Source organism: Stegodyphus dumicola, chromosome 4 (assembly GCF_044657685.1).
Source record: "Stegodyphus dumicola isolate Sdum_Otavi_A_Nest chromosome 4, ASM4465768v1".
NCBI lineage: Eukaryota > Metazoa > Arthropoda > Arachnida > Araneae > Eresidae > Stegodyphus > Stegodyphus dumicola.
The window spans coordinates 160,839,216-160,867,138 of record NC_140771.1 but is presented as its reverse complement, the minus strand read 5'-3'; the positions used below and the strand labels follow the sequence as shown (position 1 = coordinate 160,867,138).

The window sequence follows — 27,923 nt, the reverse complement described above, 5'->3', positions numbered from 1 at the left end:
AGTGGAATTGCTGCAAAAAATGGATAAAGGCATATCCTTTATTTATCTAAACTTTAACGTTTGTTTATCTAAACTTTGTTTATCTTTAACGCCGCAGCGGCGTGCAATGAATTGGAAGTTGATCTGTTAGCACTATCCTTATCTTAAGGGCAGATGTTTTTATTTTATTTGCCTTATAATTGCTTACTCAATGTAGTATTTCATCTCGATGTACTCCGTCTTTGATATGATTTAAATCAAATGCCTCGTCATTATAATTCGCTTCCGATAGCGAAGAAAGTGACAGAGGTTATTGAAAACGAAAAAATTTCGATTGACAAATTAGTCGGTATTCTCGGCAGAGCAATTATAGGACTTGAACAGCGGAACTTTGTAACTGAACAAGAAATTATGTCTGTTTATAGAATTAAAGAGAATGTATTATCACATAAAAAACGAAGCAACTTAAACAACTTACATTGAAAGAAATGTTTAATAAAGTAAACAAATAAATATTAAGCTTTTTTTTTTGTAAATTTTGATACCCCTTTAGATCATAATTGTTCTTTATTTCGTAAATTACGGTTTCATATTTTTAATTTTATAATTTCTGCATGCCATTTTACCAGATTTAAACTGATGATCTATAATCCAGAAAAATCGATAATCCGGAATTGCCGAAGTCCCGACGAGTCCGGATTAACGACTTTTGACTGTATATGCTAATTACCTTCAATAAGCATTCATATGAATTTCCTTTATTTGTAGCATAAACACTTGTGCTCCTGAATTTTACCTACAAACACTTTTTTTTTTTTTTTTAAATTTCTGACTAATTGTATGATTGTTTTTAATTCTTTTCATTGATTTTCTTAGGATGGTATCTTCTAGACCTGCAGTAACCTACAAAAAAGGATTCCATGATGAAGTTAAATCAAGTAAAATGATTTATAAGTCATTTGGCTCAACAGGACTTCAAGTCTCTTTGTTGGGATTAGGTAAACTTCTAAAATGATTTAGTATGTTTTTTTGTATTATTATATGAAGTTATATGCCTGGGTTATTTCAAACTGTACTTGTGGCCTCAAAGCCTGTTTTTGTGATCCTCCTGGATTTTCAGAAAAGGCGAAAAATAGAATTCAGATTAATTGTATATACCACACTATAGATTAATTGTATATACCACACTATAGATTAATTGTATATACCACACTATAGATTAATTGTATATACCACACTATAGCTGAAAATCTTAGAATTCGGAAATCACATATGGTAGTCGTCTATCACTTTGAGATACTAAGGTGGTTTACTGGGCTTCTACTGGATAAAACAGTACTTCCCAGTATCTTGAAAGAACTCTCGAAGGAACATGATGTTGAAGGGAAATCAGGTGGGTCCTGCAGCAGGAAAACATCATAAGGAGGCTGAAAAGAGAATCAAAAGAGTTAGTGAATGTGCCGCCCTTTGGTGGCAGTGGCGGTAGTCAGAAGAAAACTAAAGTTTCTCACTGTACTGTAGGTGGAAAGCCAGGATCAGGAGCTGGCTAATCAGGAGGCTGTGCTGGTAGAAGGGAGCAAGGTACTGTGATACATTCAGGCTGGTCACGTGGGAACTGACTCCTGAAAACTGACCCTAGTTGATGCTGCTTGAGTTTTTGGTCATGATGAGAGATAAAGTTTGTTAATTTCATCAGTTTCGGTGGAGAAAAGAAATTAATTCTCCTTTTCAGCAAACTTCATTAGATGCATAGCAGCCTTAAAACCTGCAGAAGGTTTCTCAGTCACAGATTTTGCTTTGCATATTTTTTCTAGATATTCAATAATATTTCATAGGAAGTTTCTTATTTTCTTGTCTTGTAACCAAGACATAGCTTCTTCAACTTCTTTCGGTATTTCTGAAGGTTTCCTTTTAACTTTCTCACTGTACTGTTGCCTGGAAGCTTTCTTGACTTCATCAATTTCTGTGTTAGCGAGCTGTGGAAAGTCTTCTGGCTTCTTTTGGGATTCTGCAGGTTTCTTTGGGGGGGGGGCATTCTGTTCGAATTTTTTATTTGTATACTGCACATCCCCTGTAACTATTTACAAGATTTTCTTTACAGAAAACGCACGTAGGTTTTTCTTCTTCTATCACTTTGTCTCCCAAGACTAACATTTTATGAAATTTATTACCAGTTACTCTACCTGGTTACTTCCCATTCTAGTTCTTAGCCCCCCCCCAAAAGAAACGTTTTAAAGCCCTATGACTGTGATCCTTCTTACTAGTATACATCCAAACATAGAACAACTATGCAAGAATTGGTAGGTTCATCCATCTCATTAATGTGAATACCTATATTTATTTAATATTTAGTCAATGAGATAGAGAAAACTTCCAAATTTTAATAGCTTTGAATTATTAGAAACAAGTATAAACTTTCCTATTATTTGAATACCAATATGAAATTAAATGAGTATTCATTAATTGTATTTTATAAATATGCTGGTTGGAAAATTTTTCAAAAAAGGAGGGTATCGTAAGGTAGTTTGTTGAACGTTCTAATTTATAAAAAGGGTTGATATAGAAAGTTTGAAAAATGCTGGTATGTGCAATGTATATCTTATGTACAGAATACAGCCAAGCAGCCAAACACACTTCAGTTTCAAGTAAATTCAGTTATATAATACGGTCAAAAGTCTTTAATCTGAACGTCCATAATCCGGAATGATCTATAATCTGGACCTCAAAGCTACAAACTTTCTACGCATGCATAAACGCATTATGCATTTACGCATGTGCATGTGCATTTATGCATGCGCATAATACGTTTACGCATGCGCGTAATACGTTTATGCATGCGCGTTTAATGTATAACGGATGTTATCAGCTAAGCTAAAAAAATTATCTAATTATCTATTTCAGTTGATGTTGCAGATTGCGTTGTTCTTTAATCTTCAAATTGGATCCGGCTTATTATTTTTTGCAGACTGTTAGAGCAATTTTATAGAAGTAAGCATGAACTTTCGATTATGTCAAAAAGAATTTCTGATTCTGAAGCTGCCAAAGGATCTACAAAGCGAAAGCACGTTTTGATGTCCATCAAACAAAAAGTGGAATTGCTGCAAAAAATGAATAAAGGCAGATCCTTCGTCTCTCTAACCATTCCGAAATCTGTTTATCAATTTCACGCTGCTCTGGGGGGGGTCGCAATGAACTGGGAGTTGATCTGTCAGCACTATCCTTATCTTCACGGCAGATGTTTTTATTTTATTTGGCTTATAATTCCTTACTAAATTTAGTATTTCATCTCGATATCTCGATGTACTCCTTCTTTGATATGATTTAAGTAAAATTCCTCTTCATTATTAATATCATGAATACACATCAAATAGTTTCTGGTTGTAATTTTCTAATTTTGACTATGTGTAATGTAGGCTTTATGCATGTGCGCGTTGAAAGAAATGTTTAATAAAGTAAACAAATAAATATTAAGCTTTTTTTTTTTTTTTGTGTGTGTGTGTGTGTGTGTGTGTAAATTTTGATACCTTTTAGATCATAATTGTTCTTTATTTCATAAATTACGGTTTCATATTTTTAATTTTATAATTTCTGCATGCCATCTTACCAGATTAAATTGATGATCTATAATCTGGAAACCGATAATCCAGAATTGCCGAAGTCCCGACGAGTCCGGATTAAAGACTTTTGACTGTATATACAAATGACTGATGTAAAAATAGGTACAAATACTACAGTAAAGATAACAAAAAATGATAAGTGTTGCTTAATGATCTTGTAATCTTTAAACTGTTACTGATGTGCAATATATAGGTTAGATGAGCAATATGTTGACTACAATATGTTACAGTAATTTGCTCTTAAATTGTATTACACTTTTGAAAAAAAATTAATGGAATGTTAATTGGTCAAGCTAAGCATTTTTGAAAGTTCACTATAGCCATATAGTAATTCAAAATAATTATAAAAGAAATATATACCAGTCAAATTAAGAATCTGAAATTTCTGTTGAAGTAAACTAATTGGCATCTTGACAACAATGGATGGAAAAGCAAATTAATAAAATATATGTTATTGTAGTTCCAAAAGGCATCATTAAAATTGTATCTGGCTATAGGTGAAAGTATGGTTAAAAAATAGTACATCAACAAATAGTAAGCTTTCAAATAAAGCATAAATTAAAGATAAGGTGGCTTCTAAAACCTTAATTATCATATCTGAGTGATAAATATCATATCTGAGTGATAATAATATGTGAAAGTGAAGAGGCAGCATTCATGCTCCTTTGTACACTTCTCTAAAAAAATTAAGTGATGTAAATTCATGGCAGTAAATAAGGTTTGGATCTGTCTTTCTTATTCAAGCCAAAATTCAAGTATTCTGTTTATCATTCAGTTAAAAATGGAGAAATTTTAATTCCATCAATTTTGGTTGCATATCATTGGTATCGTGGTTTGGATGGGCATTTCTGTGAATGAGGCAACAGAAATTTATTTTAGTCAGCTAGGTCTAAAATCAAACAAGAATGCAATTCATAAAAAACTTTATAATCAGTTCCAAAGTCTGATCTCTGCAAATTCTCTCTAAGCGGACATCTGTTCCATTAAGATTTTGCACATTAATATGTCATTGTAATTCCTCATGCATGAAAAAAATAAGTTTATGAAACCTCACTGGTGGACTTTGAGTATTTCTGATATTGCACCATGTGAGTGTTTCCTGTATATGAAAAAAGAAAGGAAACAAGGAAAAAATTATTTGTAAGAAATCTGAAAGGATTACTGGAAAAGAAACATAGAAAGGCTATCAGTCTGCTTCAAACAAGACAAAGTGCTATAAACTAATCTATTATGTTCAAACTTACTATAAAATTTCGCAGGTTTACATCAGACTATGCAGAATTTAAAGTTTACATACCGTTTATGAATGTTATTTTTTGGTAAACTGCCAACCATGCTCAGAATCTTCAGATTTATTGTGGAAAGCACTTAGTGCAATTGAATTGTATTTCTCCTCAGAGGAGAATAATGCCCTAACTCGTTTGAGGAATTAGAATGGGGGTAACATATGTATATGTTCTATGCTTGCAGCCTCTAAACATTTGAATCTTACCATTATTGATTGCTTATATCGCTGTTAATTTAGTCCAGATTTAATATAGGTAAATGGTCAAATAAAAGTATGTTAATTGAAGTTATCGCAAAAGTAATTTTTGTGCAGCAAGTTAAAAATATACATTAGTATGTTTTTTAAATATGTAGGTGAAAATATCATTATGTATGATATAAATATGTAGGTGGATCTGAATTGGCTTTATGTTATGGAATTTCTGAAGAACAGGAAGGAATTAACACTGTTTTAGAAGCAGTTAAAAGTGGTATAAATTATATTGACACTGCTCCATTTTATGGCCATGGGAAAGCTGAAAAGGTTTTGGGAAAAGTAAGTTGTTTTTTAGCTTTATTTTAGTGGTTGTTCATTAATATTTAATTTGCTAAGCTAAAAAAAAAAGCTTTATTTTATGGAAATATGTATATGTATAATTGATATGAATCTTTGCATACTTTTTTAGCATTATTTTTTATCTTGCAAAATCTGATTAGCATGCTTACAAGAATACAGTACATTTTGTTTAATTGCAATATATATACTCTAGAATCTGAGTTTTGATTAATGGAGGTTCCATGTTATCGATGCTCAACATAATAATTTAAAAAAAAATTAAAATACCCTTGCTCAAAAGGTAAACAATCTGTAGGCTTGGGTTTAACAATAATTCAAACCATAAAGATAATCCACATTTGAGTTCAGAAGCCTTCATTCTTGACCACTTTGAGTGAAAAATCAGTTAGTTTTTAGTTTTTGTACCAGAGCCAGAGTACATAGTCAGATGTGCAACAACAAGGCAGTGAAAGGAACTTTGGCCTTTTTTTTTTTTTTTTTTTTTTTTTTTTTGTGTGTGTGTGTGTGTGTTTTCTAGTGACTGCTTGTTGAACAGTGGCTAATAGAAGAAAATGTATGGTTTTATCACTATGGATCTTGCTGGCTAGATCTTGATGAAATGTTAAAAAAGGTGGCTAGTGGGGAAGTAACAGTGGATGACTGGAGTAAAATAAGCTTAACTTGTAATATCAGACCAGATAATGGACTTTCCTTCTTTCTCACAACCTTTCACTGTTTTTCATTACTTTGTGCTCATCTTTAGCATGCACATGCAGCTGAATTTTGGCAGCAGAAAAATTGTGATTTTCGGACTAACAATGTTGGGCAACAGAAGACTTCTGTGTTTCCTTCATGTGAAATTTAAGGCTCTCTTAGTCTGGCCAATACAAATTAAACCACACTGGCAAGAAATCCTATAAGTACCCCAGGAATTCATATCCGGAATGGGTTCCTTGAGTATGGAACTCAGAATTTTATTGATGAGAGAATAAATGACCCAAAAGTTAAATTTCTGCAAAATATGTGCAGCTTTATAGCTAATTGATGGAAAAAAGGCAATGACAACAGAATTTTTATAATCTCCTAAAACAAAAGTGTGCCTTTTAGTGTGTTGAGATGAGAATTTTTTAACTGCTTGATTAATAATGTTGGGTGAAAAGCCCCTGTCAATAGCTATTGCTTTTAAATAATTTAGTTCTTCATCAAGGGATAGTTTGGAGGAGCAAACTAAGGAATAAAATGAAGCTAACTTTTATTTAGTCGAATGTGTGGTGGAAGGCGAACCGATGAAGGTTTATGGTAAACCGTAATACTGAAGTTGAATGTGTTACGTGTGACCAGAATGTCGAGAAACGGAAGAGAATTGCAAGTCTCAAGTTCAAAAGTGAACTGAATAGCAGGATCAATAGAATTCATTGTTGAAAGAACTTTATTTAAATCGTCTTTATTACTTCAAACAGGGTAAAAGTATTGTCTATGTAGCAGAACCATACCGGGAAGTTTAAAGTTTCAAACAATTTTGATTCATAATAATGCATGTAGATATGAGCCAGGATGGGACTGAGGGGGCTTCCCATAGCTAATCCCCCAGTTTGCTTTTAATATTTATTTTGGAAGACAAAATGCGTTTGTTTCAAACAGATTTGAGTGAGAGAAATTAGCTCATCAATTTCGATGCAAGAGAAATGAAATTCGCGAAGTCTGGTTTCTAGACATCTTAATGCACCCTCCACTGGAACATTGGTGAATAATGATTTTACATCAAAAGAAACCATGAGTAAATTTCTAGGAGAAATGTGTTTAACCATTTTACAAACTTAGTTGAATTTTTATGGTGTAAATATTATTGTCTAATAGAGTTGAAAATCTAGAAACTAAATATTTAGCTAATTGATACGAGGCAGTACCTAAATTTGATACAATAGGGTGGAAAGGAATACCATTTTTATGAATTTTGGGAAGAGCATATAATGTGGCACAATTCGCAACAGATGGGATAAGCAAATGTTTTAAGTTGCTTGAAATGGTTTGTGAAGATTTGATCGCAGTTTTTATTTTTGACAGCTCCGAAGGTGAAGGATCTTTAGGGATTGGATTATATGGTCCTTCTTTTAAGAGTTTAGTGACACCATCGATGTAAGTGTTCCTATCCATGATGTCTATCTGGCCACCTTTGTCGGCCTTTGAAATGATAATATCCAGGTTAGAATGAATTTCACGCATTATAACTCTTTCTCTCGCGGTTAGATTTGGTTTCAAAGGTTTATTATTGAATTTCACATTATGTGCGATAAGATGCCTATTCATTTCTTTCTGTGAATCTGAAACTTTACTCAACTTGAAAGCTTTTTCGACAGGAATCTTTGGAATCGAGGGTTTACAGGTTTGTGAGAAGTTAAAATTATATTTTAGAATTTTCTCTTGTTCTTCTGATAAACTAACATTAAAAATATTAACTATTGGCTTAATGTTTACAATGGGAAGATTTTTTTGAACTACTTGAATTGGAAGACTGTAAAAGAAGTTTTTCGAATTTAACTGCAAGGGTGTTTATATGACGGTTAACTGCATTCTCCATTCTAGACCAAGACTTTTGTTCAAGGGCAGTAAATTTTGGATATGAATTAGCGAGTTCCAGATGAAGCTTATAGAGCTCATGTTCAATTTTGGACAATTGTTGACGTGTATCCCCTATAATGGACCAAAGTAAGGCAAGCTTGTAGTTTAACAGAATTCTTGAAACACGACTGGAATGTTTTTGATTAAATTTGATTTGAACGAAATTGGGGATCAATTTTTTAGATTTACACTTAATTAAAAAGTCAAGATGATTCAGGAATATTTGCCGTTTCAGGCGTAATTTAGTGAAAGGTTTAACGGATGAAGGCATGATAAACAATTGCAGAAAATAAAACTAAATTAACTAACCAATCATAAAGCACGCACAAAACAGCAGAAAAATCCCAGACTGAAACGATTAGAAAACAAAACATTTGCAACCAAAATGCATGAAATCAGACAAGCAAAGCACAATATCCAAATATGCGAAACACAAACAGAACTGCAAAATTGCAAGAGTACTTACCGAAACCCATGCAATCAGAAAATGGCGGCCACACCACGTGCAAAAAAGGAAGCGAAAAATAAGCCGTTTTCGGCTCTGAAACACGTACAAACGCAAGATGATGAAAACCACGTAGAAAAAAGAAAGCAAGAAATAAGCCTGCTTGGGGCTTCTATAATTAGGACACAATAACACGCCGAACAAATACTAATTCAGAAATCGAACAACAAAAATCAGCATTACATTTTCTACCGAACCACCATCCTCAGCTGCAAAAGCGCAAATGAACGAGATGGGATATACTGATTAGATAAGAAAGCCTAGACAGACAATACGCTAGTCGTGCCATCTGTTGATGAAACAAGAACTAAAACATAATTTCTTTAAAGGCCGAAGGCAAAGATGGATTGGAATAGGATCGTTAACTAGAACAGAAAGATTCAGAAAACATCTTTCATTGGAGAACTGGATTTTCTAGAAACATTTCACATTCAAAGAAATCTTTATGTTCTAGTTAATGATCCTAATTCCAATCCATCTTTGCCTTTGGCCTTTAAAGAAATTATGTTTTAGTTCTGGTTTCATCAACAGATGGTGCCACTAGCTTATTTTCTGTCCAGGCTTTCTTATCTTATCTAATCATTATATCCTATCTCATTCATTTGTGCTTTTGCAGCTGAGGATGGTGGTTCAGTAAAACCATCAAAACTAGTCCTGTGAAAATTTAAAAATATAACGCAGATTTTTGTTGTTTGACTTCTGAATTAGTATTTGTTCGGCATGTTATTGTGTCTTAATTTAAGTTCTGGTTCCATGAAGAGTTTGTTCTAAGTGTTAAGTAATTTTTCTGATAAAATTAATTTGCCCCATAAGGCAGTCTTAATTTTGGACAATACTCCTAGTCATCCTAATGAACTACAGCTGATTAGTGAAAATATCTGGGCTACTTTTTTATCCCCTAAAATTACACCCCTACTTCAGCCTTTGGACCTAGCCATTTTATAAAACCTACGATGAAACTACTAATGCAGGCTCTTGAAATATTTATTACAAGATTTAGAAAATAATAAAATAGGTACTGAAAATCTAAAACAGGTTAATCTGAAAAATATCATTTACTGGCTGAGAGAATCAGGGAATGATGTGAAGCAATGTTTTCAAGTTTTTAGTATGTATCATATTTAGTGCTATGTGCATATCTGTACATTTGAACATACATTAGTTTTATATTGCTATGTACTTGTATGAAACCTGTATGCCAGTCCTAATATATATAAAAAAACTAACTATATGAACTAAGTTACATTTGAAAAAAGTGAAATCAAACAAGGTAATTAGCGCTAAAAGCTGCTAAGTACTAATAAAATTGTTTCACAAGAAATTGCAACAATGTGAAGAGAATTATTTAAATTTAATTTTAACTTTACTATTTTCTTGTGAAACAAACTGTCCTAATATAGGTATTTTGACACAAAATAAGACTTTTTCTGAAATGGCATGCCAAATTTTTTCCATATTTCGATTCTATGACTCAAATTATGCCAAACTGCCAGGTTTTATAAAAATTGTACGAGTAGTTTTTGAAAAATTAGCTCCTCAATGTTAATTGAATTGGATATTTATTAATCTCTGTTTTTTTTATTAAACTTACTTGATTCCTTTTTCCAGAATTCAAAATTTATGCTTAATCCAAATATAATTTGCACATTTTTTATGATTTATTTTTAAAATTTGTATGTTTAAATATTTTTTATCAATTTTTCAAAAACATTTTTGTATTATAACCTATAAAATTTTTACATTATCTTAAAGTAGATGTAATTCTAGCCAAATCTGCAAAGAATTAGAGATTTTTATTCAAAATTTTTAGATATGATGAATTTGCATATTGGAGAGTTCTGAAATTTTGCATCTTGTTTTTGAGTGGCAATAACACCAAATGTGGTTTGCGCACTTTGTTAAAATCAATGTAAAGTAGGAACAATGACTTTTTTTCCGCTCATTTGCAATGTAAAAAAGAAAAGGAAAATGGATTGCTATAAAAAATATGCCAAGATAAAGTTTTGAACTTCTCCGCAAATTTCGCACCAACTTTTATAAAATTTAATATTTAGGCATAATTTGAGTCGTAGAATCGAAATATGGGAAAAATGGCATGTCATTTCAGAAAAAGTCCAATTTTGTGTCAAAATACCTATATTAGAATGATGCTATATATAAATTCTAATATATATCTCAAGCCATGTTTTCAAGACACGAAAACACAGTTTGAATTTCGTCAATTGGCCCAGTAGAACAAAAGATTAGAACTGTCCAATTATTTATTTATTTATTTGCTCAATGTACAATAAGACTATAGTTTTAAAATTGTTTGTCAATCTGTGTTATCCAAGTTTTTGCTTATGCAAGTTAGCCCTAGTACATATTAGCTTAAATAATTGGGATTCGACTGTACTTCTAAAATGCTATTAAACAAAATATGAACTAATTCTGAACACAAATCAATTCTTAACCCTCTGAGCGGCATGACTGGCTTTATCCAGTCATGAGATTTTTTGTTACTTGATACATATTAGCTTATAACTTAAGACATTTTGCTTTCTTACTTTCTTTAATATTGTAAATGTAATCTTAATGAATGTAAGTTTATGAAAATAGAGGCTAAAATAAGTACAGTCAAATACTGAAAATCTGCAGACCTGAAATCTGCGTTGCCTCTCAGAATATAAACATTTAGTTTATAGGTTCCAGAAACCGCAACATTGAGTACGAAATATCAAAGAAAAAAATACTTACCGAATAATGACGTCATAATTACCGTATAATAATGAGCCAAAATGATTATTGATTTAAAAATGTTAAAAAAATAAGATAAAAATAAATAAGTTTTTTACCCTCTAATCTGCATTGCGGTAAAAAAGCAGACGATTCACTCAACTCTTTGTTCAAGTTCACGATTCACGTTGTTGTATTTTCTGAGCTTTGTTATTTCCAAGGAGGTTAGAATAGAAGGAGGGAGGGTTCGCAGTTTCCTCCACTATTGGGGAATGAAACTCCGCCGAACAAGCGGCGTCCATGTTTGTGACTTCAAAACATTGCATTACGGCAGTGATATGTACGTGTTTCTAAGCTGTTCCGTGCATTTATTTTCCAGTAAAAATATGTTAAATTTATAATGAAATCCCTCGCTATTGTTGAATTTTTGTTTTAAATTAATAAAGATGATATCCATAATTTACTATGTACAGCAAATTATTAAGAAATAGTTCGAAATCTAAATGCATGCGCATAACATTAAAGCCTTTAAAAAATGATGTTTCTGCATATTTCACGTATTTGCTTAGGTTAGAAAATAAATCTTAATAAAATAAAACAGATTTATGTGAATTCATTGATTTTAGTTTATGCGCATTTCATATTTATTAATCTCAAAGAAACTGCCTTTAATTAAGTTTTACAGAAATACATCTATATAAGTTTTTGGATACATCTTTCCACATGTTCAATTGTGTAAATATTTTACTTAATTTTATCACTATACTGCCCAGAAATTTGTAAGTTTATGCAAAAAAATTTTAACAACAGAACAGTTTATCTTAACTTAAAAAAATGAATAATAATTAATATATAAAGAAAAGCTTTGCTTTATTTAACACCTTTACAATTAATAAAAATAGTAACAATTGATTTCTTACTTTTCATGAAAGTTATAAAACGAATTAACTAAAACGTTCAAATTATACAATTTAAATCCTACCATATAGCATTGTATCTTAAGGAACGAAGATACCAGCTATAAACAGAAATATTAAAATGTATTTAATATATTTTGATTATAGTTATATTAAATAACCTATTTTAAGTCCTTTTTTTTCACATCTGGAAAGAAAACCACATGACATTGTGATATTTTTTGACATAGTTGTCATATTACATAAAAAAAGAAAATTAATACTTACGTGTGAAAAATAATGCCCGGAATTTTTTTCGAGAATCTATTTGTGCATCCATATGCAATACAAGCTGACATGCTTCAAAAAGAAAAGAAAAAAATGTTCACGGTGATAACAGGAAGATGGCCGCCAAGCTTCACCGTTTGATTTGAACCTTCCCTCCTTCTATTCTAACCTCCTTGGTTATTTCACAAGATTGTTTAGTGCTGCCTTTTTTTTTTAATCCGGATATTTTGTGGATAAATTAAGAATATTTTTAATTTCAGCCCTCTTTAATTCAATGACAGATAAGATACGCACTCGTGATTTTACTGCTTGCAACGTTGAAAAACGTAAATATGTTGCATTGACGATAATGCAAAAAGTGCAAATTCTGCAAAAGATGGAAGCAGGTGCTACTCCTCGTTTTATAGCAGAATGGTATGGAATTGCGACACGATTGTGTATAATATATGGAAAAATAAAGAAAAGCTATTGAAATTTTAAGCAACAGTGATTCTAACACCGGAATCCGAAACTAGAAATCTTTGCACGAGGCGAAATCGGCAAACTTTGATGCTGTGTACATATATATAATACAATGAATAATATAGTCAATTTATATATATAATAATTTAATGCATATAATAAATTATTGTAATAATGTCTATAATAATTTAATTAAATGTATCTAATATGCATTATTCATTTAATAATGAATAATGTCCGAATATTATGCTTTATCCGAATATAATATTATAATATGTCCGAATTATTATGCTTTTAGTCCGAATATTATGCTTTATCTTTTCTGTCCTGAAATCCGCAAAATCCTAAAGTTCACACAACCTCTGGTCCAAAGCTTTGCGGATTTCTGGAATTCTACTGTAATTATATAAATTTATCTAATGAATGCTGGGCTCATTTCGGATACCCGGCTCTTGGCTGAATTTGGCGAGTTTTTGGCCGCCGTCTTGGATTTCAGAAATGCGCCAAAAATGATTGAAATATTGTAATAACGGGGGAGAATTCTTTTCTGAAATATTCCATTCGTTTGTGTGGTGAAAATAGCAATGTAATTCGCGTTCTTTCAAATGTTGAAATGCAACTTAAAACTATTAGGTCCAACGCTGCCATTGATATGCGTAATATTTTCAGTAATTAATTTATCGAAATTTACGAAGTAGTATATACTTTTAGTTGTGTGATACCATTTTTATTATCATTATTATATTATTATTGACGGTTTCACGTACTGAATGCTGTAGAAAGTAAATTAAAAGCAAAAGTAAAGTAAATTGTAAAATTTAATTTCAAATAATAATTAGAAAGGCGTTCTTGCCCTCCCGCTTATTAGTGTAAATAACAGAGAAAAAATCTATCTGCCTTTAACTTTGCCATTTGGTAATGTCAATCGTACTTCTAAATCCAAACTTTTTCTGTCCCTAACCATGCCTCTTCGTGCGACTGCACAGGTTGCAAGTACTGTCGTTTATTACATTGTGAGAACTATACATTTAAACCTGCAATTTCTTCCTTATTTAATGATAGTAAGAGATTCAAGATATGAAAAAAATTAAACGCTACGGAATGACTTTCAAAGTTCATTCCAAATTAAGTATCAGAATCCTGCCTAGTTACTTCTCTGATTTATAATTTTCGAGTTGTGATTGCAAAAAGAGGAACATTTCCTTAAAGGGTGGGTCGCCTTTTTATTTGCGTACGCTCCGATCAAGTAGGAGACACCGAATTTACATACATTAATTTATTATTTACATTAATAATTTATCATTTATTTAATTATCCGTTTTAATTCTAAAAATAAAAATGAAAAGCAAAAGGGAATTTAAATTTTTTTTTATTGAAACTCCAATTACGAACAATATATGTAAAAAATGAAAAGCAAAAGGGAAAAACATAAAAATAATAATTAATCTTCTTATTATATTTAATTATCCGTATATATGTAAGAAATGAAAAGCAAAAGGGAAAAAAAACATATAAAAATAATAATTAATTACATTATTGTTTATTTATAATTATCAGTTTTAATTCCCATTTAACATTATTTATTTATAATTATCGGTTTTAATTCGCATTTACCATTATTATTTATTTATAATTATCGGTTTTAATTCTCATTTAACATTATTATTTATTTATAATTATCGGTTTTAATTCGCATTTAACATTATTATTTATTTATAATTATCGGTTTTAATTCGCATTTAACACTATTATTTATTTACCTACGCTCCGATCAAGTAGGAGACAAACTTCTCAACTTCTAACCACGCAGCAGAAGCGAAGAAAAATGGTCACGTGACCTTCAATATGAGCACACAGAAGTTTTCCCTAAATCCCTCCCGATACTCCGGATTCTACAGTAACCTAAACGTCAGCAGAAAGTTGTCGGGGTGGGTAGCCGGGTTTGGCGGAAATCGCCACCACCGGCCGCCGTAGCGAGGTCGCCAAGAGCCGGTTATCCGAAAACTGCCGAATGCGGCATAAATACAGATTTTCATAACAGATTCAAAAATCCATGTCTCTCAAAGTGTTAAATTCTGTTATTATATGTTAAACCTGAAGTAATAACTATATCAAGAAAATATGAGATTAAAAAAAGGAACACTAAATACAAAATATATTCTGAAAAAAAAAGTAATGTCATGTATGATAATCAAATTAAGGAAATCAACTTTTTAAATGAAATACTACTACAATCCAAAAGAATATTTGGCCAGTAAATACTTCTACACCAATCACAGAGTTGCCAACTCTCCCGATTTTTGACCGCTTTCCCGCCAATCCAATTTACAATATATTTCTCCCGACTTTTTCTTATTCTTAAAATTTCTCACGATTTTTATGGAACTTGGCTTAATACTTTGTTATATAAACAAAACAAAAAAAATGATTTTTGACGTCTAAAAGCAATTGAATTTTCTCTAGATTATATCTAAAACAAAACCTTGCGAATCAGATAACTTCTGCTTTGTGAGTGAGAGCATATACATATCCAGAAACATCGTTCTCCAGTTCTCCAATGGGTATCAAGCTCCACTGCGTGTCATCTGGCATATATTAGTCCAATGAGGACAAAACAAGCTGTTTTTTGGATGTTCTTTAGCAGTGGCGGCTCGTAATAAGCACTGTGGAACTGCAACACTCTCTATTTCCAATCACTTATTATTTTTAATATTTAATATAGTGTGCCCTTTAGTCTTTAGTTCTTTCTTTATACTTTTACAATACATAATCCTTAAGCTTAACATCAGTAGCCATCTCCCACTTTGTGAAAAAGGTACAAAAGTCTTTGTTTGGAACTGCGCGCTTCAAAGTTCTAGCAATGTGGTGGTTGGCTGTTCTGTGCATGCGCACACAGAAAGCAGCACGCGAGCCGCGTAGCGAGAAGAGCACTGTCGCTCTTGCAGTGCCGGAAATTCTGGCATGTTGCTGCAAACGTGATTTCTTTTTACTCCGCGCGTGTGGTATTCTTCCACAAGGTGGAACTTCATCATACGGACCATAAACAGAATTCATGAAAATTTGCAACTTTTAAAAAATTGCCTTACTGAAATTCAGTCAACATCAGATGCAGATCAAACTATTGCAAAACCAACAGGAATTTTAAAATATCTAAATGATGATAATTTCAAGTTTTGGTTAGAGATTTTTTATCAGATACCTCATGTTGAAATAATATACAACTAAATGCAATCCAGAGAAATTAGTGTGTTTGAAGTTTTCAAAACTGCTATTTTAGAATTAAGAAACTCAAAGTACTGTAAGAATTTTTTAAAGACACTGATGGCAGAAGCTAAGGAAATATGTGATTTTATACTATGTATTGATATAATGCACAGATATTCTTCCACTAAATACTTAGCAGCTGCTAAATTGTTTAGTAAGAAATGCTTAGTTTTAGGAATGAACATTCTACAGAAGAAATAGTACTGACCACTGAAGCATATCCAATGATTGGCAAAGAAAAGCTTGAAACTGAATTAAAAGTATTCTATTGTAGGTCTGATATCCATGAATACTGCAAATTAATTGAGCTATTGAAATTTTATCTTCGAAAATAATCTAGACGATGTTCTTGGTGAAATTATGAAACTGATAAAAATTCTCTTGAGAGTTCCCATGACTACATCAGAGGCAGAACGCTGCTTTTCAACATTGAAAAGAATGAAAACTTTTCTAAGAAGCACTAGGAATTCGGAGAGACTAAATTGAATTGCTTTCAATAAAGAAAAATTTCCTCGGTTGTCATCCAGAAATCAAGCAGAAAATTATTGATCTTTTCGTGCAAATTAAAACAAGAGGAATGGATTTCATTTTTAAATGACTAGACAAAGATTGAACTGTAATAATTTTGGTTAAAGTAATTAAGAAATTTTTAATTTTTTTCTTGTAAGATTTCATAAAGTTTCAAAATAAATTTTCTTTTTATACATGTTTGTTTCCTTTTACATAATTTTAAAACAAAGGTTAAATTTTTTGGGAACAGCACCCCCACTAATTTTAGCCACGAGCCGCCACTGTTTTTTAGTTATTTCGTTCATTTGTGTTGAGTTGTGTGAGTACACGTGCCTTCGGAAAATAGTTTTAGAAATTATTATCTTTTGTTATGTCTGGAAGAAAGGTGAAATACTCGTGTACGTTTAAAAAATCATACACAGTTGACTTTCCTTCAATTATTTCCTCAAGGAAATGTTATAAATTTGCGATGAGTACCACATGTCATTGCGATTTTTCGATTTCGCATGGTGGAAGGGCGGATGTTCTCAAACATGTGCGTGCACAAAAACACAAGGACAACATGAGTTGTTTTGAAAAAAACGGAAAATTAAATTTTTCTTCGGAAACAGAGGACCAAAATGTGATTAATGCAGAATGTCTGTTCTCTGCCTTTTTACTGGAGCACAACCTGCCACTGAATGCATCGGATCATGCTGCAGCTCTATTTAGAAAAATGTTTCCCGATAATGAAATCGTTAAGAAATACTCAAGTGCAAGAACCAAAACAGGTGTAATTGTTAAAGAAATAGGTTTGAAAAATAAATCTTCAGTTATTGATTGCATTAAAAAAATAGCTCCGTTCTGCCTTTCTACGGATGGAAGCAATAATAATGATTCAAAACTGTATCCAATTGTTATTTCTTTTTTTAATCCAGAGTCTTCAGAAATTGAGTGCAATTTATTTTCTGTCCCCACTTTAGAAGGACATTTGACAGGCTTTAATATAGCACAGCTAATTATTAAAACTTTAAAAGAAAATGCAATCCCTCTGGATAATTGCTGAGCACTTGGTGCCGATAATGCACAGTATTGGTAGGCTTGAAGACTGATGTTGTAGGCATCTTAAGAAAGGAAAATTCAGATTTGCAGATTATGAGGTGCATCTGTCACCTCTTAGATTTAGCAGCTGAAAAAGGGGCAGCTTCTTTACCAATAAATGTGGATGAACACATTGTTGATATTTATTATTATCTTGAGAGGAGTTTTAAAAGGAAGGAAAAATTGAAACAGTTCCAACAGCAGTTTACAATTAGAAAACTTGGATGAAGTTATAAAATCAGCTAGGATTAACACCCAGTGGAATTTGATTGGAAAGCTGAAAGGTGCTGATGGAATTTTAAAATATAGTGAACTGTCTAGAATTATGTTGGCCATCTTGACAGTTTCCCATAGTAATGCAGAGTGTGAAAGGATTTTCAGTGTTGTTGTGAAAACGAAGACTAAATTTAGATCTCATATTAGCGATGATACATTAGAAAAACGTGTTAGCGAAAGCAGGCTTATATGGTGATTGCTATGAACAAAATTATGAAGTTTCTTAAAGATAGCAAAATCTGCCACTGTTTATAACATTTGTACAAAAACTGATTAAAGTGTCTTTTTTTTTTTTTTTTTTTCAAACGATGCGAATAATAAAAGTGTTTTTTATGAATAAGGTATTTTTTGTTGCTTTAAGAATTAGTTACTATTTAAAGTTAATTCATTATTAAAAACTGTATTTTTATCATTTAAAAAGTCTTTTTAACATTGTGAAAAATCTCCTGATTTTTGAGTGTCAAAGGTTGGCAAGTGTGCAATCAGTTTTATAAAAAATACATCAAGAAATTATAAAATGATGAAACAAAATGAATACTAAAAGCAAAATCTTAGAAAATAAATAAATACAAAAATAGAAAATAATAATTAAATTAAAAAAATCAACTATTGAAAAGAAATGCTGCACATTATAGTGCATTTGTAAAATGGCACATAAATGACAAATATAGCCAATGTATTTTAGCAAAAAAATTTTTTTATATTTAGAACTAAATGTAGAATTATGCATATTCCTCGTGTATCCTCGTCTGGCTATGGCATTTTCAGGCAGAGGTCAGTGGGTTTTTATTTTCATTCTGCCTCTCCATGTAAACTCACATACTAAATAAGAATCAGATAAAATATAACTAAAATCAGGTTTCTTAAATTGGGGGTTGCGAAACTTGGAGCAGGGGGTCGGCAAAAATTTTAGCAGTTTTGATATTTCGTTCTTATAATAATTTTACAATTACCAAATATTTTTACACAGCATATCTGAAAATGTTTCGACGCATTCTTTTTATAATATAAATGTTCATTTTCTGTGCTTTGCATGTGACGCTGCCATTTCATCTGTTACTTATTTAAAATTTTCCATGTTCTATACCTTAAAATAAGAAATTAAAGTTAACGACCTAAAAATGCAATAGTAAATTACAGTACAAGTGAAAAAACTGACAGTTTCACTCACGCGTGTGTCGGATTTGGACGATACTTATGGGGGTCCCACAAAATTTTTGTAAATATTATGGGGATCCTGGGTGTTGCAAAAAAATCTCAGTGATAAAAGGGGGTCGCGAATGGAAAAGGTTGAAGAAACCCTGTCTAAAACCAATACGGGCACTTAAATATGAACCCTTCAGCTGATTAAGAAACCCCAGATTTCCCATAAGGAAAAGATATTTTTGTGATTTTAATGCCAAAATGCCTCTCATATTTTATATCAGGATTAATGTACTATTAATATAATGCTTTAATTTCTTGGCAATCTATTAAGGCTGTTATCACATCTATAGACGCGCGCGCTTACCCGGGACTATTCCGAGAAACGAGATTCTAGTAGCACGGCTTTAAGCGGCAGGCTTCCGAGAAATGTTTCGTCTAGCTAGGAGGAACGTGTCCCGGCTACGAGCAACATTTTAAAACTGTTCCCAAAATGTTCCGGCTGGAGACGTGTTCCTCGAACGTTCAACCAATCAGACGAAAGGTCAGCTTCTGAAGGATCACGGGTAACTTTCAATATGGCAATGGCTCTCACTGTGAAATGATGGACGGTGGAAATAGAGGCTGATTTAATTACTGCTGTTTTGTTGTAATACAACTGCCTGAGTCATTTTTTAAATGTGTATATATTCATTAAATATATAATCGTGGAAATTTCAGAGTTGACAGTATTTTACGACGTTCTTGCATTTCGGATTTGTTTACAAATTGTTCGTAGCCAAAAGTTCGCCAAATTTGTCGTATTTCGTGCTGATCGTGTATTATAACACTGTTATATAATAGAATTTTATTTCTTAAATTTAAGTTGAATAATTTTTTAAAATCCGTTTGTATATGCGCGGCTTTTCTCCTAATTACTTATCTTTTAAATTGTTAACTGCATAATCAGTGACACATTTTAAACAACATAAAAGATGCATAAAAAAGAAAAGCATAGCTTATGTAATAATGAGAATACTCATAAAATTTGTCTATTATTTTCATGTTATTAATGAAATACTTTTTGGATTATAAATACATTAGAAACTGTACTTTTATTGTAAATGCTACATATTGAAACATTGAAAATTTATGGATTTTTTATTATGCATGATGAAAAACATTTGTATATACATTCATTAATATAAATCTTATTCATTACATTAATACTAATAAATATATATTAACAACTTCTAAAACATCGCATCTCTCTATCTGTATATAAATATATGACTTATTAGATGTGTATATATATATGTATGTATGAATACAAAGATGAACATTGCCAAGAAGTTTATTTGAAGTTACTTTTAATTCAGATAATGATTATGTAATTGGCAGCAACTATAGTTATCAGTTCTTTGCAAATTATTATGGGTATGTAATAATCAGTTGAAAAATAATTGATGAGTATTTGAGTACTAAAGAGTGTACACATTTTATTATTGGGTTAATTCATAATTATATCTTACGTATGATCTATGTAATAAAAACATGACTAATAAATAATAAGAAATGTAACTGCTGTGCATTTATAACATTTGATTACTTAAAACAGCGCACAACTGATTATCACCTTCATGTCTGTTTACATAATGAATTGCACTTTCCAATTAAGTGCACGGGCCTACTAGTGGCTGAAGCGTCGTTGAACACTGGTAGTTCTGTCTCAGGTTAGAATGCCGCGAACGGGCTGGCTACATGACGTTTCCTTGGTTTGCCCCATTTGTAACTGGTATACGAGCCAGTTTTAAAAAATCTTCTACAAAGGGATCCCTCCTGTTGTTATCCCTCGAGGCTTTGTGGTAATCACATAAAACCAACTGAGCCCACCAGCGGCCGAGCGGTAAAGTCGCTGAACACTGGTACTTCGGTCCGAGGTTCAAATCCCGCGAACGGGCTGGCTGCATGGACGCTTTCGTGGTTTTCCCCATGTGTAACGTGTATACGAGCCAGTTTCTCTTAGAAAGTCCTCTTCGAAGGCATCCCTTCCCTTAGGCAGATAGCCCTAGTGTGCTATGCTGTAATCTCAATAAACCAAACCATAAAACAAACTCATGATGTGAACGCCTAATTTCTAGAGTTGGTATAATTAATATGTTTTAGGTATATTACCGAGTGTTCTATGGGACAGTAAACAACTCGCACATGTTTTGATTGCTCATGTATTCATATGCTTTATTTGATCTTCATTTTGCTGAATAATATCTGCTGGCTGTGAGGAGGTAAATATCAGCCATATAGATTTTTGTCATTTGAATGGACAGAACAGTAATTATGAGCCATAAAGTTAGTCAGAAAATGCTTTCACCAGGTCACAAATTTTCCAGTGAGCCATCAAATTTTGATTGAAATGCAGACAACAGAAAATACACATAAGCGATGTGTGATAAATAGACTTATCCAGCACATGTTTCTAAACTATTCTTAGTGTATACAGAATTTGGCTATTACTGATGTAATTGATTGCTATAACCAGAAGTGTGTTTATCTGTTACATGAAGTGCCAGAGTTATTATCTTCCATTACTAACAATAAAGTTTAAAACGAAAAGCGTGTGAGCGATACAAAACAACACGAAGAAGCGAATGTCACTTGAAAGGAAACGTCACTTTCGCCAATCTGAGCGATAACTGATTCTTGTTTGGCTTTTAGCCTGTTTGCCAAGTGAAGATGGTAACCCTATTTCGCCAAAGGCCGTTTCTCAGAACTGTTGCTACAAACGTTTTGTCCCGGCAACGAACAGCTAATGTGATAACGGCAGAAAATTTCAGTATCCATATATATGTAAAATATAAAAAATATGAATAATATTTAAGTCGAAGCTCCAAAGACTTTGAGAGAGAGCATTAGGGTTCTCACTAGCGTGGGTTTGCCTTTCAGCCACGTCTCTCTAAGCTGTTACTACGCCCGCCTGTATTACAGGCCCTTGATAGCATCGCTAGCTAATTTGATATTTAGGAGCCAACTAGTTAGATTTATGTTAGCTTGGGCTACATATCTTTAGCTAAGCATTAATTAAGTTCTTATTTTTACGCTTTCAGTGGTGTCTTTGCTGTATGCCTTTAGAAAAGGGCTGAGTGTTATTCTTTACATTGAGCAATAAAATGTAATTAACCCTTCTTGAGCTGTATGTTTCTGTTACTGAACATAAGCGATTATTTGCTTAGCTGCTGACTAGGTTCCTCCACATTTAAGCTGTTAAATAAAAGGATGGAACCCTGCATACTAAATGTTTGAGTGAAAAAGCACCTCACCAAATTTATGTTTGTTGCTATTCCTATACTTTAAATCTAGTATTGGTCGATTCTATGAATAGCATTTTAGAAGGAACTTCTCTTTTTTCTCTAATAAATGAGTGTGGCAAATTCTTTAAAGAACCCTATCAAAGAATGGACGTGTAGAGATGAATCGATGATAAAACCAAATCTAGGAAGCTTCATCTCATTGGTGAAACTAAATGGAGTTTGAAATGCTATGCCCCCCAAAAAGCGAATTTGATTGTAAAGATAATTGTTTATACATAGAATTAATACTTTTACTCAAAAGTATATTTTATTATATTTAATGCAGCAAAAGCTTTTGCAACAGATTACAACAAAAACTAGAAAGGCTAGGTTGTGATGTAATCATAGAACTACCTGCTCGAAGATGCCGAAAAGTGAAGCAAATGGACAATGAAAAATCATCCGAATAATAATTTTAGTTGCCCTATCAAACAATTCAAAACTACTGTCTTTTAATTTCATAATGAAATACACCATTTCATCAATAGAAAGTAGGTTTAAAGCATATAGGAAGTAGTACAAAGACATATCTCTTATCGATCCCAAAAGTGTTTTGAAGCCATTGTCACCAAACTCTTTCGACTATTTATCTACATTATTAAGGCACAATGTAGGTGTAATAATTGATAATTTTAAGGATGAATATCAGGACCTAGTACGTAAATGGGAAATACTAAAAAATGAAATTGAAAATCATCATTTTAAATCTGATACCAAGTCAGAAGGAGAGAGTGCTCTATCTGTTAATGAGCATTCAGCCAAAGCTAAATGCAATTTTGGCAAAACTTGTGTGTATATAAATAACTCTTGAAATATAATTTACATAGTAATGCATCTCCAATGTCTTTTTTTGCTTATATGTTTGTACTCACCCTGTCTAAAACGCAAGTTGAATGTGAAAGAGCTCTTTCAAAATTGAAAATTGTAAAAGGTAGATTTTTGAGTACTATAAAGCAAGCTAATTTGGAGTCATTGCTATTGGTGAACATAGAGAAGGATGTTTTGGCTAAAGCAAAAATTAAAGATATAATGGAGGAAATATTTGCGAAGGCATGTGGAATTTAAAAATATTTAAATGGCTATTATGTATCAACTGCTGTTTTGTTTGTGTAAATATTTAGTCACCGTTATTTATTGTTTGTAGTTTATTTGCATATATATATACATATGAATAAAATGTTATTTTTCTGCAAAGGCATATTTGTATTTTATGATGATGATGATGACAATGATAACTTATGTGTATAATGACATTTCATATGAGGCCTTAGGGCTGGCATATTTTTCCCGCCAGGGCTGATTTCTTTGACCAATCTGCCGCTGCTACTCAGCAAAGATAAAAGCATACCACTTGTTAATTTACATGCTAGAGTATGTTTAAAATATGAAATATGCATATTTTTTTTAGCACTTTCAGAGATATTAAACTCTTTTGGATGAAGAGTCATGTTGGTACCATTGGTAACAAGTTAGCAGAGAGATTGGCAAAGGCTGCCATTGAAAATCAAATTATTGATTTAAGTAAAGACTTTCTTTGACAGTTTTAAATTCTTGTTGAAAAGAAAAAGTTTGACTCTATGGCAAGCAAAGTGGAACGACCCAGATTCTAAAGGAAGATTTACATATAATTTAACCTCAACTGTAAGTGAGAAAAGATGCCTAAGTGACAAGTATCTAAACTAAGCTTTAACTAATCATGGACACTTCCCCTTTTATTATAATTGGTTTTCAATTAAAGATTGTGCCTGTCCATGTGGCATGAGTAATGTCGATATTGAGAACCTGTTGTTTAGATGCTCATCTATGAAAAATATAGTTCTAAGATTTATTCCAGATATTGCTAAATTTAATACTCTGAAGGATCTAAGTAAACATACAGTGACTAAATTGAAATTGTCAAATTTCATAAAATATGTATCTGTAAATGAAATGAATTTATATAGATTCTGTTTAAAGGAAAACTAGAATGTTTATGATATTCTGTTATTTTATTTCTTTGTATATGTAAGTAACATATTTTTATGCATGCAAGTAATGTGTTATATTTTACAAAGTATGTAATAATGTGCTTTTGTTGGTGTAGCTGGTAAATCTCACCAGGTCCTAGACTTGAGTTCATATTTTAGTTGTTTATTCTATTTTAAGTTATTTCAGGCAGTAAGATGGTAGTTCTGCTTAATGGGCCTGATTCAGGCCTTATTTTAGATCTCAATGTTTTTTAATTAAATAGCTCCACTAAGCCCTGTTAAGCCTCTAATGGCGGTACAGGAAGTTCAACCAGTCATATGAAATATTCAAATTTAATTAATGTATTTTCTAAATATAACTTTTCTTTCTTTTAGGCTTTGAAAAACATACCAAGAGATACTTATTATCTTGCTACAAAAGTTGGGAGGTATGGAACAGAATTACAAAATATGTTTGACTTTTCTTCTTCTCGAGTATTCAAAAGTGTAAATGAAAGTCTTGATAGATTGGGAATAGAATATGCAGATATTTTGCTGGTAATTCTAAAATTATTTCCATTATAATCATTGCTTTCCTTAATTGTAAATCTGCATTGTGAAATAGTGAAATATTCTAATCATTATGATATGTATTTTTAATTTAAAAATTTTATCTAAAATTTAGTAATTTTCTGTACAGGCTCATGATGTTGAATTTGCAAAAAATACTGATATAATTGCTTTTGAAACTCTTCCTACCCTTCAAAAGATAAAAGAATCTGGAAAAGCGAAATATATTGGTATAACAGGATATCCTGTGTCTACACTTAAGTAAGTAAACTACATATATTAATTAAAACAAAGTAGTTAAATCACATACAGTAAGTAAATAGGGAAGAAATTGATTAATTTAAGTTTTTTTATTTAATTTTTTATTCAGTAGAAGCAGATTTGTGTGGCACAAAGATTAGTTTCAGAGTACCAAATTTTAAGTTAGTCTTCATAAATTACCCTGAAAGGAATAGGAACTAAAATATTCAAGATTATTCAGATACTCCTGGCATTCTGTGATATAATGATAGCTGTTTCTAGTCATCTCAGAAAAGCCCATAAATGGATCCTCATTTTCAAAGCTTTCCACTGAGGAAAATGCAAGCTTAAGATGTATGGCTTAGGCTTTGTAGTACTAGGTGGTAATCAGGTCCTGATACTAACATTAATCATGGCTGTTTCTAGATTGGCATTACTTACAGATTTAGGCTTTTATCTTTTGAGTATAAGTCCAAAATTTGGCCTTCAGTCGTTCATTGGTGAAGGTGTTATTCCCAATAGCTCTTATTGTGAGCATTATTCTGATCTCATTACCTAAGAGCAATGCTCTGTCTCACAATAAGTGTAGTTGGAATGTATCTATAACTGCTGCCAGCAGTTCAGATGACATCATATAAACTTCAGTTGAGAATACGGTAGATAACTGTAAACTGGATATGGGCTTCTTGGAAACATACAACAATAAATTCAAGTTCTTGAGGAGGAACTTGCTGAGATAGCCAAATATATTATGGATAAAACATGTCATTATGTTAAAGATGATGCATATTCTACACCTATCTGCAAGAAATATTATATATAACAACCTTCTTAAAAATTTATCTAAGGTTATGGAAGCCAAATATCTCACCCATGCAAGTGACAGATTTTTGAAAATTTTCTATTCAAACGAACCAAACTATAAATGCATATAACCCAAAGACTTCAGATGTTTTAAAGTGAGTGCAAGATCCTTAGTTTTAAAGCAGGTAACCTCTTCCTTAATTCTGGCACCATTCCACTGAAAATTGTTTCATTCAGCCATTCTGCATAAAATATACTGGGCTTTGTAAAATCAGGCCTTCCAGAGATAAGATAGATACTCTTGTATATATGCTTTATGTCAGGGAACACTCCATTTCCTATTCTTGGTGTTAAAAATTTCCCTGAAGTGATGCATTCAAAAAGCCATAAAAGCATTTAAATACTTCACAATTAACACCATCGAAAGACAAGGTAAGAACCCAATACCCCATACAAATTGACCTGTACATAAAAGTTATTCTGTTATTGTTAATAATAAATCATATTAATGTAAATTACAAAATTTATATCTACAAACTTTTCCTCATGCAAAAGAATCTTGCCTCCATCCCAGAGGAATTCATTTAGGTTATTTAAGCATAAGCTGCTAATGTCATTTAAATAATATTAAGCTAAAGAAATATATTATAGATAGTACAAGTATAAAGCTATTGAAAAAAAAAAAAAAATTTACAACTGAAACAGTTTTATAGGAAATTGCTTTATGTAATTGACAGAAAGTATTTAACAAATAAAATGCAAAGTTCAGAATCGATTAAGATACATTTAAATAAACTATGTTTAGTGTTTCATATGAATTTCATACCAGTTCAGAATTTATGTACTATCTTACAAAAGTGTGAAATATATCCATAGAAGAAATATGATTAAATAATATCAGTATTCTATCTTTAGATAAAACTAAATGAGTAAAAATAAATAAATTCATTTAAATTTAAACACTAAGGAATGAGTTATCTTGAAATATGTTTTTTAAATGTGATGTTGCTCATAAGAAGGGGTGCAATTTTCAGAAGAACAAATTTTAAAAGAAATACTGTCATATTTATGTGAATACAATACCAAAGCTATGTAGTTATCAAAATGCTACATATAAAATTAAGCTAAATTTATAACTCTTGAAATAGGTTAATGCAGAATCTTTTAAATCCATTATGATTTGTATATAAGAAAATAATTTTTTTCTAAAGCTTTTAAGTAATTTCACATAGCTTTTAATTCAAGTAGATGTCAAATTTTTGTTTTTATTATACCTAATCAAATTTGGCTCTGTTTCAAATTTTTTTTTATTGGGAAAAAGAAGGTTGTCATTTAAGTAAAGTGTGTTGAATATGTGGAAGTAATTTTTGAGATCACTCATGTTTTATTAATACCAGAATCTCAAAAATAGTTAGTGATTTTACAGCGATGAAGAATGAGTTCTACATAACTAATTCTTAATCTTTGCAAAATCATAACTTTTCATTGCATGAAATAATTTTTGTTTTCAAATTTTTGAAAAGTATTTTCAGGCATTTTTCTGTTTTTTTTTTTTTTTTTTTTTTAGAGAGATAGTGGATAAGAGTGACATCAAGCTAGATGTTATTTTGTCATATTGCCGATGTACTTTATTTGACAATACTTTGAGAAATTATATTCCTTATTTTAAGGTGAGTTATAAATTTCATTATATAAGAAACTTTTATGTTCTTTTGGAATCTTGTTTTTGTATGTAATATATGTGGTTATAAAATGCAGATAATTGAAATAGAAACATGTCAAAGTAAAACTTAAAATTGCCCCCTTCCCTAAAAAAGGTAAAGAAAAAAAAAAAAAAAAAAGGCCTTGGATTTCGGATTTC

At 31.6% G+C, this 27,923-nt stretch overlaps 1 protein-coding gene across 2 annotated transcripts in view; it reads left to right on the top strand.

The window, feature by feature from the left end:
- Window positions 1-27,923, top strand: part of LOC118199992 (uncharacterized) — a 104,204-nt gene that overhangs the window by 19,641 nt on the left and 56,640 nt on the right. For both annotated transcript variants that reach the window (XM_085815701.1, XM_085815700.1), the window contains exons 2-6: window positions 856-977; window positions 5,273-5,418; window positions 24,845-25,006; window positions 25,149-25,279; window positions 27,630-27,732. In XM_085815701.1, the coding sequence (XP_085671827.1) occupies window positions 856-977; window positions 5,273-5,418; window positions 24,845-25,006; window positions 25,149-25,279; window positions 27,630-27,732 (664 nt within the window). The remainder of the gene's footprint in view (window positions 1-855; window positions 978-5,272; window positions 5,419-24,844; window positions 25,007-25,148; window positions 25,280-27,629; window positions 27,733-27,923) is intronic.